Here is a 15,175-nt window from a genome sequence, read left to right as displayed (position 1 = left end):
CATTAGACCTCAAAGACTCCATTCTGGTTGTTGCCATATGAGAATGAAATCTGTGAAACTATGAGAACACTCACATTTGGTGCTAGTCTGGTGCTCAACTTCTTGTATTATCAGAACAGCCTCTGTTACTAGGAACTGGGGAAAAAACATAAAAACATGCATGCTTTGGAAGCAATGCTATGTGCTATATGTAGTACAGCACACACTCTCCTGAGTTTCTGATTTTCTCCATAAAATGTCTTTGAACACTTTAACATCAGGTGGTTTAACACAGTTCTTCGGTTATATGGGAAGTGAAATAGGTTCCCTTTACAGTAGCTTATTTTGGTGAGACTGTTCACAGACTGCAAAGTGCCACATGGGGAAGCTCATGGACTAGAGTTATATGATACAGATCCTCACAAGTTATTATTGCCAGAGGTAGCACCCAGTGAAATGGCCAGACACGAGCCATCACCACCTTGCCCCAGAGGAAGGCAACCTCATAAACTCTCCGCCAGCTTCTGAGGAAGTTTTACAACAAATCCTTGTCCAATGGGTTTTGTCCTCATTGTACAATCAACTCAACAGTCTCTCTGGGGAAAGACAAGTAAGCACTATGAGAACAAGCTGGTGAGCTTCTATTTCTACTCCTGAGTAATTTCAGTAAAGAAGACCATTAATGGGGATTTGTTTGCTTGCTTTCTCTTAACTCCAGTCATACTATGCGACGCTTTTAGGTCTTTACTTCAGGAAAAACAGTTCTTCCGACATCAGGACAGAATCAGGTCACCTGCATTTGAGTGTACATGAGAGAAAGTGAGTAACTGTCTCTCATTAATTTCTTCAGATTTCTTATAATAAATGATAAACTCTGGAAAACAGAACAAAACAAAACAAAAAAAACCCTACAAATAAAAAGCAACAAAACCAAACCAAAGAAAAACTCACAGGTTTTTATTTCCTTCTATGTACAGCAGTGAGGGTGGTTACACCCTTGAGCTTTATTATTCCTTTTGTACGTTTGATCCCATCTACAGTTATAGAGCTTTGTTTAGTTCTTTGAGCTTTATTGGCTCCTCTGTAAATTCTAAGCTTCTCACTCCACTGAGGAAGCATAGGACTCTGCTCCTTGGCCAAAGGACACGTAAAACAGGTTCTTCCATTTATTTCTCCTAGTCAATGAAACAGAGACTTCACGAAGCTCTTGTTCTGCAATCTCTGTCTCAGATTTTCAGCAAGTCCATAAGGATTTGCATTTGTTGGCTATGTAGTCCTCCACTTTGCTGCATTAAACCACATGCAATTTATTGTGGCTTACAGAACACTTGTCATATGCAAAGCCATGAATGTATCACTAGTGTAATTAGTGTCTTGGCAGTCTAGTACAACAAAGACATATTATTAACCCAGTTACAATGTTACTAACAAATGTATTCCAAATTATCCAATTATTGCTAATCCCCATTAATCTTATACTTCCAGCTGTTACCTAGTGACTTTCTGCAATCTAACCCTACTTCACTGTTATGTTTAACCTTTCAAGACCTTCTGGATCCTAAAATTGATCCTGCCAGCCTCATTTGAAGAAGAAATGTTTGCACTGAGTGACCAGTGTCCTGAGTTCTCTGCTGGGAGGACTTAGATCTTGCTTTTCTCTCTGCTCTTGTGTCTGCTACAGGTTGTGTTTTTATAGATAGTTCCTGAACACCTGCCTCAGTGTAGTTGCACAATGATCACTTGTTTGTTTGCTTTTCCAGACCACCACTCAGCCCATACATTTGCAGAGTCAGTGTTAAGCCAAAGCAAAACCAAGTTGGGTGATAGCTCCCTAACTCTTTGGCAATTTTACTGTTATAGTTAAACAGCTAAACAAACCCATGATCTGCCACAGCAGTTCCGAAAAATTCTAGTTTGTTGTTAGGTGTACTAAAAAGCCTTTGATTAGCTGCTTGAAGTACAGGAATGTATAAAAAATTCCTGCTTGCCTTTATTTTGATCTCCGTGTTTAATTTATGTGTGAACACAGGAAAAAAAAAAAATTACCAAATAATTTATTTGTTTAACTGTGTAGTTGGACAACAGTGTAATAATAATAATAGTAATAATAATAATAATAATAACAATAATAATGGAGTTACAAAGAATTTGGTAAAGATAGTTAAATGTCTTTGGAAACAGTCATTTCACATGAATATTTGGCACTTTTCCTCAATACCTTAAACATACTACTATAAACTTTACAGCTGAAAAGCTAGAGAAATAGTAGATTAAAAAAAGAGAGAGAAAGAATATTTTGTGGTGCCAGAGCACATAGCCAATTTTGGCACTGCTGTAGAATAAAGAGTAGAAAAAGGGTATCTGGGAAACTGCAAGCCAGTGAGCCTCATCTCTGTTCTTTGGAAGATTAGGAGCAGATCCTCCTAGAAGCTATGTTAAGGAACATACGAGATAAAGAGGTGATTCGAGATAGCCAGCATGGCTTCACCAAGGGCAGATCATGCATGACCAATCTGGTGGCCTTCTGTGATGGAGTGATGGCTTTGGGGGATGGAGGAAGAGCAGTGGATATTATCTACCTGGACTTCTGCAAGGTCTTTGACATGGTCCATCACCACATCCTTCTCTCTAAATTGGAGAGGTGTGGATTTGAAGGATGGACTGTTTGATGGATTAGGGTCTGGCTGGCTGGACGCAGCCAAAGGGTTGTGATCAATGGTTCTGTGTCAGAGTGGAGGCCGGTCACAAGCGGTGTCCCTCAGGGGTCGGTCTTGGGACCAGCGCTCTTCAACATCTTCATCAATGACACAGATGATGGCATCATGTGCACCCTCAGCAAGTTTTCAGGTGACACCAAGTTGAGTGGTGCAGTAGATACATTGGATGGAAGGGAAGCCATTCAGAGGGACCTGAACAGGCTGGAGAAATGGGCCCATGAAAACCTAATGAGGTTCAATAAAGCCAATTTCAGGGTGCTGCACTTGTGTCAGGGCAATCCCAGGTATTCATACAAATTAGGGGAAGAGCTCCTTGGGAGCAGCCCTGCAAAGGACTTGTGGGTCCTGGTGGACAAGAAGCTGAACATGAGCCAGGAGTGTGTGCTCACAGCGCAGAAGGCCAACTGTGTTCTGGGCTGCAGACAAAGGGGTGGCCAGCAGGGAGAGGGAGGTGATTGTACCCCTCTACTCGGCTCTTGTGAGGCCCCATCTGCAGCACTGCATCCAGGCCTGGGGTCCCCAGTACAGAAAGGATGTGGAGCTCTTGGAACTGGTCCAGAGGAGAGCCACTAAGATGATCAGAGGGCTGGAGCACCTCTCCTATGAGGAAAGGTTGAGGGAACTAGGCTTGTTTAGCTTGGAGAAGAGAAGGCTCCAGTGAGACCTCATTGTGGCCTTCCAGAACTTGAAGGGAGCATATATACAGGAGAGGGAATGGCTGTTTACGAGGGTGGGTAGTGATAGGACAAGGGGGAATGGTTTTAAACTGAGACAGGGAGGTTTAGGTTAGAAATTAGGAGAAAGTTTTTCACCCAGAGGATGGTGACACACTATAACAGGTTGCACAGGAGGTTGTGGATGCCCCATCCCTGGAGGCATTCAAGGCCAGGCTGGATGTGGCTTTGGGCAGCCTGGTCTGCTGGTTATAGCAGGCGGTTGAAACTAGATGATCATTGTCGTTCTTTTCAACCCAGGCCATTCTACGATTCTGTGATATTATCAGTGTAATGAACATTTTATTTCCTTTTCTATTCTGCATGGGAACTATTAAATGTAGACTCTCATGGCATTTTTCAGGCAATAAAAACAGCAGTAAAATTCTTTCTAATTGTCCACTTACACTTTTTTTTTTTTTTTTTTTTTTAAACAAAGCATGTCTGTCTCAAATAAAGCTGCACTACATCTTTTTGAAAATAAGCTGCCAATTGATTCACAGTGATATAGTATAGTAATGCAGCTACATGAACAATTCAAGAAATGTACTGCATTCTTAATTCTGTTGTCCACAAATGAGTCAACAAATCTATAAAAATCATGTCTACCACACCCAAAATTATTCAGTGTACAAGGCAAAGGGGTTTCTGGCAGAAGTGGGCCATGAATTACATACTGAGAAGTTTCTATCAGATTTATTTATTGGTTACTCAAACCACAAAATGCTGCCTCTGCTCATCAGTTATAACTTACCTGTGCTTCTATGTACAACCAGATTGCCTTTGTGAATCACATCTTCTTTCTAAATTTAATGCTTACGCTCTTATGAGTCACTGGTCAAATACTGATGAAATATAAATAATGAATATATTTGTCATATGAGAAGTAGCTCACAATTATGGTTATACACTGGCTCCAAATGTTACAAGCAGAAATCAGAGCAAAAGCAAAAGATGGAAGGAGAGTCACATACTACTCCAGGGATGCAGGCAGTTTCCAAAAAGCAGAGATTTCTATATCCTTGTGCCTTTTCTCTGAACTGGCAATTATTTTGGAGCCAAGTAATCACTGGATAAAAAACTGGGTAAATATGAGTAATTACAACAGGTTTCCAGAACTCTGTTCTTCTCCCTCTCACAACCTTGTGCTTTCTTTGGCCACATAGTAATATCGTAGTCCTTTTTGCACACTGGCACAGCTTTAACATCTTGACATGCTGCTATCTGCAGAGAATGAGTACACATAAAATACTAGTTTGCAGAACATCAGCTCCTCCATTTGGTAGATTTCAAGGACAGGCAAGCACTTAAGAACAACTTCAGGAAAGGGTATCAAAATCCCACTTGGTTCTGTAGTACTCAAAACACTTGCCATTTAGCCACCTGCCTGCTACTTACTCTTTGCTGCTTTACTGCAGCTGGTTATGAAGCGTACACATAGATGTTGACAGTGTTACCAAAATCATCTGATTCTGAGGTAAGAATATATATTGATCACTCTAATATCCCTCTATAAACACATGTTGGGAATACCTCATTCAGATATCCAGTTGCTCAGACACCCATTTTTGTCTTTCATAGTACGCTGATGAATTACTCTCCTAAACAGCCTGATACTGATACTCCTGACCGATGCTGAAGGAATATTCATTCCTTCAGCATGACAGACAAAATCATACCAGTTTGCCCCAGTCAGCCTTTGACTTTGGCAGCAGGGCGCCGTGGTGGAGCACCTGAATAAAATGAGGGATACCGGTGGTTGAATGGCAGCTTCCTCATCAATACAGGCTGCAGTTTCCTTGGGACATGTAGTGTTTCTATCTTGCCTTACATGCAGTTTTTACATTAAAAATTTCAAACTGACATCCTTAGAAAAGTATGATCTACAGAGTCTCCTTCTCTGGAGAGATTCAAAACCCACCTAGACACTTCCCTGTGCAAACTGTTGTAGGGAACCTGCTTCAGCAGATGGGTTGGATGTGGTGGGAGGGTTGGAGATTCATGGTCCTTGAAGTCCCTTCCAACATAGGCCATTCTGTGATTCTGTCTCTTCCAAACTCTATAATTCTGTGATTCTACTTCCTCTTATCTTAGATGCCTTTCCACAAAATGAAATGAAGGAGCATTTATTTTGCTAGTAAAATATTCAGCATAATAAAGTTCATAAAGCAGCTAAGCTTTACAGAAAGACCTAAAATAGAACCAATAATGTTATGATTCTTGTATTTTTCTGAATATAATGGCTAAAAATGAGAAGTGGAATATCTGCAAATGTTGAGTTTTGTAGTAAGATAGCAACCTGATTTGAGTAGCCGTGTGATTGTATGTAAACACATAAATAATTATAATTATACTTTCAAGACAGAGTAACATTTCCTGGAAAATATAATTACACACTTTCAGCCATCTGTGTGTGTATTTGTATGTAAGAATGCAAGAACATGTATGAAAACAGAAGGAAACAGACAGATCTGTTATGTGACAGCTTCTGAATTCAGCAGTTCGCATCTGTTTTCATGAACTTTCTTTCCATTCAAACTTTACACATGATTTGAAATTTTTTTGCTGTCTGATAAGTCTAATTTTAATAAAACTTTTTGGGTACTACTTCATATCATGAATTTAACTGAAAATCATGTTTGTTTGTTTTTTTTTTAATCAAAAAACATGTTTTGCATCCTCTGAATTTACTCTCTTTTTGTATGATCACTTTATGGTTATTTTCTAGTATTTTAATGAAATCTCAAGGGCTAGAAATTTATAAATAATTGCCCTATCCCAAATTATAGGATATAGTATAATCTGGAAAAAAACTCAAGTCTTTCATCATTAAAAAGCTGCTTGACAGCTAGCATTCATTAACTGTATTTCAGGAATGGCAAAGGCAAAGGCTTTGCACAATCAGGGATGCAGCGAAAAATTACTGACAGAGGAAAGGGAAAACCACATATAAGCTTTTCATTAGTAACAAACTGAGCACATTAACAACTCCTAAAAATTTCATATGTTTCTTAAGCTATGAAATCATACTGTCTCTTAAAAATAAAGAAATTTATTAGTTGAAATTAATTAATTTTGCAGGCTATCACAAATTGGCTTAGCTCAAATAACATACTAAATAACTTTATCTTTTATTAATCTTCCCCCAAATCACATATACCTACTTGCTTTCAGTACAGCAGTACTATAGGAGAGTATAATTTTGTGAAATGTGTTCATTAAATCCCCAAAGTACAAAATATTAACAGTTCCTCAGCTGTCTGACGTTACCCAATTTTCAGTGCATTACATAAATCATTTATGCAATTGTCAGTTTTCAGATAAGCTTCTCAAGAAGTTATACATTGTGTGCAAGACTGATGGTGCCCAATTGGAAAAGAATTTTAAATTTTAGAAAAGTACAGCTTATAGATAAATAGAAACATTTTGAAAAGTAGGGACTTATCTCTGTAAGTTATTTCCCATACATATTCCCTGTACATCATAATAGTACTATGCCACATGGTTTTTATTTACACTGACTTGCACCTCTGTTTTCTAATCCTTGCTTATATCCTGTATTTATGGAAGAAGAGAATGAAGAAGAAACACGAAAGGAAAAGCTGTATGCAATAACAAGTTGGTAACTGTAGCAAAACTGTTATCCATACTAGCAAATATCTGTCTCACATTTCCAACCTTCCAAAATTGTCTCAGCACATTTACGTTAATAAACAGTACTCTACTCATAAATTATTTTTTTCAGCTGAGGTTTGTACATTCCAACAAAACACGTTTGGTGCATGGGCATTGCCTGCAACTTCTACAAAATACAAGCTTGAAGGTGTGATGTTTCCAGAGCTATAGAACATCCAATGTTATTTGCTGCTTCCTCTCACTCCCAGCCCCGGCAGCCTGGGGCAATCCATCTCTGACAGGCTGCAGCTCATTTGTGTGTTTGTTCTTTTTCCTTCCATCTCTCACAGTGTCAGCACGCTGTGCATGTACATGGGTTTATGTGGTTGCATGAGGTTGTGGCCCAGGTTCTCAAGCATTTCACACTGCCAACAACACCTTTTTCTTTTTCAGACATGTAGCACTATAAAAGGTGTTTTTTTTTTTTTTTTTTTTTTAATCCTCAGGATGGGCTAATCAGGGCAAGTGAGCCCTTAGAGCAATGCCTTTAGGGACAGACTCTTTAGCTGGGTCTGCTGTGATAGGAAAAGGGAAATGGTTTCAAAATAAAAGATTTAGAATGGATATGAGAAAAGAGGTTTTTATGGTAAGAGTGGTGGGCACTGGTACAGGTTGCCCAGAGAGGTGTTGGACGCCCCATCCCTGCAGACACCCAAGGTCAGGCTGGGCAGGGCTGTGAGCAACTTGCTCTAGATGTAGGTGTCCTTGTCCATTGCAGGGGGTTGGACTGGATGGCCTCTAAGGGTCCCTTTCAATTCACATGGTCCTGTGCGCCGCCTCATCTCCCTCCTATCAGCCTCGCGAGGTGTTGCACCACAGATCCACATAAAGTTCCCCAAAGCTGATTTGCCAGGCTATCCAGGTGATGAACTCAAACACTGGGATGAAGGCCAAATACCAACGAAAGAACAAAGCCTGGTGATGTTGGTCTGGAGATTATGACAGAGGGGCGCATACCTGCGGGAGACCTACATATCACTGAGTGACCCCGACACCGAGGGGAACATCGCGTGGGCCCGCAGCACGCCCCCCTCTGCCGTTCCGCCGCCCCCGTTCCCGTCCTGGGCTGCTCGGCGGGGGCGGGACGGGAGCAACCCAAAATCGCCGCCACCGCGCTCGGGACGAGGCTCGCGGGGGGGGGCTGCGCGGTGCGGTGCCGGGGAGGAGCGCAGCAGCGCTAGTGGCTGCACCCAGAGCCCGGCTGTGGAGATGTGGCCGCAGAGGGGAGGGGAGCGAAAGCGGCGGCGCCTTCCCCCCGGAGAAGAGCGAAGTTAAATAGGCAGCGCGCCTCCGCCGCGGTCCTCTCCCCTCTTGGCTCCCAGCCTACGGCGAGACCTCTCCTTCCCGCCCGCCGTGCCCGTGCTGCCGCCCCTCCCGGGCGGCGGGGCAGAGCGCAGCGCAGTACGGTGCGACCCCCCGGCACCGCACGCCCCGCGGAGCCGCGAAGCCGCTCGCTCCCGGGATTCCATGCCTGAGGCGCCGCGTCCCGCTGAGCCGCCCGTCTGATAGAAGGACCCAGCCAGCTGCATGGGAGGAGATGAGCGTGGCGGGGAAGCAGCCGCCTCCCGCACCGCTTGAGCGCCCCGGCAGCCTCCTCGTCCCCACCTGGGCAAGTACTCGCTATCCCCACGCCCGTCCCGGCACCGACTCCCGCAGCCGCTCGGGTCGGGCATCTCCCACCGGCGCAGAGGGAGGGAGGGTGGCGCCTGCGGGAGGGGAGCGAGCAGCGGGGCACCGCCTCAGCCTCCCTCAGCGGGAGGAACGCTGCCGGCCGACGAAAGGCAGCCCCGGGCCCCGGCCCGGCCGGCGTCCCCTCTCAACGCGGGGGTGCCATCTCTCTCAGCCCCGGGAAAGTTTCGGGGTCCGGGGGAGGAAGCAGGGAGGGGGCTCGTTGCGTCTCGACTTGTGCGGCATCGCGCTGGCGAGGGAAGCGGGGAGTTGGGAGAGACTCGCTACTTCGTGGCAGCGCATTTGGCACATCATTTATAAATGATGCCCTCTGATGGTGGTTCTCAAGCGTCCTTGATTTATTAAATTAGCGTCATCTGGTACGTCCTCTGTACCTTTTAAAGTAATGGTGGACTTGATGATTTAGTGTAACGCTCCTCTTGGCATGCAGTTATTCTGTGAAAGTGTAACTGCAGCATTTTTCAGCCACTGTCTGGAAAGTTTCATTTATTATAAAATAGTTTACCGGTGCTGAAATAAACAGCCCATTCACTCTTTGTCCTGTCCTTCAAGCTGTCTCAGTGATTACAACTGTGTGGTTTTAAAGAACTGTGTCACCTTCGTCATATTTTACCCTGAGCATCATTCAGAAGCCACCTGCTTGTTGCTCCATGCTGTATAGCTTAAAGATGCTTTCCTTTTCACAGCAATTTCATTACCTCTTTAAGCCTCCATAATCAGAGAGTAGATGTTTGGAAGAACAAGTGTGGAAGGAAAGGAAATTAAATGACACCTGGAACCACAAGCAAGTGCAACAGATGCCACAAATCTGTGGCAACTAACTGTTGTCCTGTCCAAGCTACTTTGGGCTGTGTATTTGTGTCACTCATCTGACTTGTTTGTCTCTCTTGCAACACATTCATTCACCTCTTGGCTTTTGGAATTTCTGTAATTAAAAAGAAAAGAATTGAATTAAACCTGCTGTACAATTGTCTGTGTTTTAAAGTGCTTCACAGCTCTTAATTTGTAAGACCTGCTCCTGAGCTGTAAAAATAATCTGTGCAGCAATTACTTAAAATGTTAACAGCTGGAAGGGTTGTATGGGAGTTCAGAATGTTTCAGCACTAAAAGTGAGGCATAATCACTATCATTGGGTGAAATTTATGACTGGTGTTCTTGTAGTTCTGTTAAATGTGTATGTTTAAGGCCACTGGGACATGCTGTTCCTGCTGATATTTGTGGGACTTCCACCTGCGGTATTGCCTGAAGCAGCACTGGGCTTTGAAGGAAGGGACAGGTGTGGTGGGAACCAGAGATTCGTGGCCGTACAGCTTATCTGAACCCTACATCAGAAGCAGGAACATAAATCAAAAGCTCTGCAAGCTGCTTCTTTCCAATGAACACAGAACAGCTTAACCTCACTTTCCAGAGTATTTTAAATGCGATCATGTAGACTTCAGATTCCACAGTGGCATTTTATGACAGGTATTTATACCCTGAGTTTGTAACTGCATAGCTTCCCAGAGATGCCATGTACTTGTGCAGGGAATAGCACGAGCCATTCTCAGCATCTTAAAAACAAGACCTTGCTTTTATGATTAACGGTGTGATGAGTATTTGTTTCATTATTTTAACGCTACTGGTATCCAAATTCTTTTCCCTTACTATTTTTATATCTGTGTATTGCCTATGTCTTGCGAATTTTTCTCAGAAATAAGATAGAACTATGCTAGTTATGATGTAACTACTGCATGCTGAGCCCATTTTGTTGTCTGGGGTTATGGTAATTAGGCAGACATAGTTCTTAAAGGTACCTGTTCTAATTTTTTTTTTTTACTTTTCAGAAGGAAGGCAGAGAAGTACTAGTCCTTGGAAAGTAGCTCAGCTCACTTTTAAATACAAGATAGCATGCTAGATTTGAAACACAGTACTATAATATTTTGTATACTTATATTTTTAACACTAACAAGCTCTTTTAAGTCTGTTTCTTGCATAAGCTCCTTAAAGTTTATTGTTTGTATTCTGTTCTACACAAGTGAAGCTTCAGTCAGACATTGTCTCTAATGTTTTGCCAATCAGTGTAATTTGTGCTACTTGCCTCCCTCTGGATCAGACATGTTCATATTGAGCTGATTTCAGAAAGGAGTGTGTTTCCTTTATCTGTAGTGAGCTTCTTAGTTTTCTTGCATAGCTCTTCCCCTTTTTGCCCCTCAGAAATTCTGAAGAGGTCCAACCCCTTGGGGATAGTTACCCACTGTGCCACAGTTTTCCCTGAATCTTACATCGATGCAATATGAGTTGGATTCTGTGGTTTTCTTTGTCTTGCTGGAAGTGTGAAAGGCAGTGATAGCCTGACAAGCTTCTAAAATGAAGAAATAAAGGCATATATCTCATTGTTATGTATGAGTACCCTGTCAGTGGTTTCTCAGGACAGAGACTATTCTGCTAAAATGCCATTATTTATACTGCATGCCATCAACTACCACACCAAGTTTTGTAAAGCTTTTTTCTTACTCTGTATGGAAGTTATCAATAGATTTCTTTATTCAGCAAAGACCCAAATGAAAGAAGTATTGGGAAACTATACAACATTGGATGTTGTTCTGCTCTGGAGTTATTCCAACTCTGATCTCTGTAAGGGACAAAATGCATATGTGGATCTTCTGTTCCTTTCTTCCTTTTTTTTCCTCTTTTTTTCCTCTTTTTTTTTTTTTTTTTTTTTTTTTTTTTTTTTTTTTTTTCCCCCCCACATTATGTCTATGTAATTTAGGTGCTTGGATAGAGATGATAATATTTACTCTTTATTTTTTATTTTTATTTTAAAGCAAGGCCTGGCTAATTTATTTTTTAATTTGATTTTGCTCCCGCCAATACAGAAACATCCTCAATGTGATCGCTAGGTGTCGTGTTACCACAAACATCGGCCTCTTGCCTTTTCCCTGCTCATCTTTTTAGGGTCAACATTCAATCGTGCCATTTTTCTGAAATAGATGGCTACCATTAATGTTTCACGCCAGTGTTTTGGTATGCCATGACCATAAGAAGCAGTGCTGGCTTCAAATTTTCTGTTTTCTTTTCTTCTTTTTTATTTTTTTATTTTTAATTTCAAGTTACATCTGCACTTAGATTGCTTTAGGTTTCAAAGTTATTTCCAAAGTGCCTGTCTACATCACTATAGAAATCCATAGGATATACTTATTAATTGAAGCTTTTCCACCCACACAGTCATTTTCTTTTGCAGTTGCTTGCTGGGCAAAAGCTGATTTCTGAAATTTTTGTCAAGAATTGAACAGAATTTGCATCCTGATGTGGGGATGAAAAGAGAATATATGGTGAAGCTTCATGATAGAGAAGGGGTATCTGTGTATACCATTGTATGAAGCCTCATAGTTACTTTCCATTGCAAATTTTGTTAATTTCTCACTGATAGGGGAAGTGTGGTTTTTTTTCTCCCCTCCCCATCCTTCCACTCAAAATCTGGAATAAAATAGTTTGAAGACTCTATTAAAGAAATTTACCAAACACATTATTTAAAACTAGACTACACAAGCTTTTTTTTTTCCTCTATTTTTTTTTTCTTCCACAATTTTTCTTCATTTTTTATCTCTTCCCTCAAAAACAAAATCTGAGTCCTGCTTCTGTCTGTACATAACTTCATAAAAATAGCTACCAAACTGATAAAAATCATATTCAAGATTATGGCTTTAACATCTTAATGGAAATAAGTCTTGTTCCCACCCGCTGCTCTGAAAAACAATGCCTTATCTCAGGAAAAAAACAGCAATGTTGGTATTCTCTTTACACCTCAGATCTGTGTTTCAAATTGTAAGCATTTTTTTTTTCTGATGTTTTAAACACTTTATGAGATGAATATAAATAGAATTACTTTCATTTGTGAGTGCAGAGACTGCTGAGAGTAGAAGAGGTAGCAGAGCTCAGCAGAAGGAGCATAACACATACCTGCAAAGTGGCAGCTGATACTGCATATCAGGGGCATCATGGCAACAGTAACAACATATAAAAGTACGATTCACTTAGGGTGGAAGGGACCTTGGGAGGTCAGTGAGTCTAACCTGCAGAAAACAGCATCTGTCCTGAATTTAGACTTGGCCATTCAAGGTTTTTTCTCATTACATCTGGGAAACTGCCAGGGATGGAGAGTGCATAACCTACTTGGGCATTCTTGTGCACTGCTGGACCATTCCCATGGTAAGCTGGAGGATGCTGCTTGTCCCCCAAAGCTATCTTTTTTCCAAGTTTAACAAACTTCCTGAGCCTCTCATGGGAAGTGCTCCAGCCATCTTTGTGGCCATCCATTGTGCTTGGTCCAGTTTGTAGCAAGGGACTCAAAACTTAATGTTTGGGTGTGATCTAGGAAGTGTTAAGCAAAGAGAACTAGTCAAGTTGATCTCATCTGCATTGATGCTGCTTGCCTCTGTGCTGCCAGCATGCAGTGCTGACTCCTGCCTGGCCTTCTGTCTGCCAGAGCCACCTGGACATTCTTAATGTTATACATTTCTTCTCCATAACGTCTGAGAGAGAAACTGGAAGCAGTGAACGATTTTAAAAAGCAGATAGCTCTTAAAAGTGCCTTTTTTTTTTTTTTTTTTTTTTTTCTCCCCTCCATTGGTTAAGAATGGATGTGTACCTCGAGAGAAATTTGGAATTTAGCAAATTATAGTACTACCTTTCTGCATGCTGTTTTATTTCTTTGAGTTCATTTGCCAAAAGGAGAGAAAGGCTGATGCTGACTTTCATCTGAAGCTAAGATTCATTTACGATGCAAGTTGAAATAAAATACTTGGAAGGATTTGCTCATCCTTTATTTTACTGATGAAGCTGATAGTTAGAGACAGCAGAGGCCGAAGACTGTGCTTCGTTCCAGACACCATGTGTTAGTTTCACTCATGTAATCCAGAGATGATATGAATTTCTTTTTGTCTGTTTTCTTGAAAAGAAGGCAGGCTGATATTCTGAGCTCCTCTGTACCTGGTTGTCTGAACTTTCTGTCTGAAAAAGCACTGTGGCTCCAGTGAGAGCCGTTGTGCTGGAATCCTTCTGCTGCTCTTTATTTATATATATTAGCAGGCAGATTTTTGTAATGAGATTTACAAACTCTCTAAAGAATATAACCTTGAAAAGCTGTAACACTTCAGCACAATCTAATCAATATTATGTTTATCATCTTGTGAAGTTCAGACTGTAGTAAGGACGAAATGCGTTTGTAGTGTTTAGAGAAGTTCTGGGCAGGAAAATCAGTGAAAAACAATTGAGGTTTTGCAATGTATTTAGAGAGGCATGGTGCATGTTTACACTATGTACAACACCATAAAGTCTTTGGTCTTACAGTGCTTCCCTCTGTCATGCCAAAATTGCACAACTGTTTGCCTATTACTTTGGGATTTTTGCCTCCGCACAATTTGTATAGGTTTTCTAAGTCATAATATAAATAAAGAATGAGGAGAAACTCGTCCTGTGACCAGGCATATTCTGTATAATACAGTCTGCTGGGAAAAACACAGCTAGAGAGCTTTCTTCATAGGCTTCAGAAGCACTTCCCAGAGTCTGAGCAGCCAAGTTTCATAGTACTTCCTTGATTTGAAGTACTACTGAGTTCCTTGTTTTAGTGCTAGAGATGTATAGCAGAGGGGCTAATTGATTTGGTGAGGACGACAGCAGCAGACTTAACCAAACAAGGATGAAACCAAAGCCTGTGGGTGTCAAATCTTTGTGAACTCTTGATTATTCTTCCTTGTAAAAACAATGGAATTTTAGTCATTGTGACTCTTGATGTGGATTCCCTTTTTATGCCCAGTTTTGCAGGAGGACTAAAGGAGTAAGTGGAGAGAGTTCATGTCAGGCTCAGAGAAGCTCAGTCTGTGTTTGGTGATGAAATACTCCTCAGAAGCTAGCAGAAAAAAATGTGTGTTTGCTATGCTATGTGTGCTGGTGGACAGAGCTTCCTTGTTACTATTATTGTGATTTGTACTGTTAATGGCTATTATCATCTACCTATAAAGACATCAATTAAAAATAGTGGCATACAGAGTTTCAGAGTACAATGGCAAGTTAGTGAGCATTATTATTTCTGCTTTACCAGTGGGGAAGCTAAATAAAAAAAGCATTAATTAAGGCTTTGGATTTTTTTGTTGTTGTTGTTTTGTTTGTATTTTAAATGTGAGTTGAGAGTATTGTCTTTCAGTAGTTTATATTTCATGAATATGTGATGAAACTTTACTGAAAACTACATGGAAAGTGATTTTCAGTTTTAAAATTTTCTTCCATATCTCCATTTTTACTTATTTATTTATTTTTGCTTTAATAACTTTTGCATTATCCTATCCCATCCAATAATGGATATAGACTTATTTGAAAAATATGCATTCATTTAACTGAAGAGTAAAAGCATACTTGCTTCTGCTG

At 41.1% G+C, this 15,175-nt stretch overlaps 1 protein-coding gene across 1 annotated transcript in view; it reads left to right on the top strand.

The window, feature by feature from the left end:
- The first annotated feature begins 8,621 nt into the window (after positions 1 to 8,621).
- The window catches only part of SNTG2 (syntrophin gamma 2), a 232,779-nt gene continuing 226,225 nt past the window's right edge, over positions 8,622 to 15,175 (top strand). Inside the window, exon 1 of the mRNA XM_042822310.1 lies at positions 8,622 to 8,693. Coding sequence (XP_042678244.1) covers positions 8,622 to 8,693 — 72 coding nt within the window. The remainder of the gene's footprint in view (positions 8,694 to 15,175) is intronic.

This window comes from Centrocercus urophasianus, unplaced genomic scaffold (assembly GCF_019232065.1).
Source record: "Centrocercus urophasianus isolate 14NV4802_14NV808 unplaced genomic scaffold, USGS_Curo_1.0 seq_10, whole genome shotgun sequence".
In the NCBI taxonomy this organism is placed as follows: Eukaryota; Metazoa; Chordata; class Aves; order Galliformes; family Phasianidae; genus Centrocercus; species Centrocercus urophasianus.
Note: the sequence above shows the minus strand (reverse complement) of the source record. Positions and strands in the feature narration are given on the sequence as shown.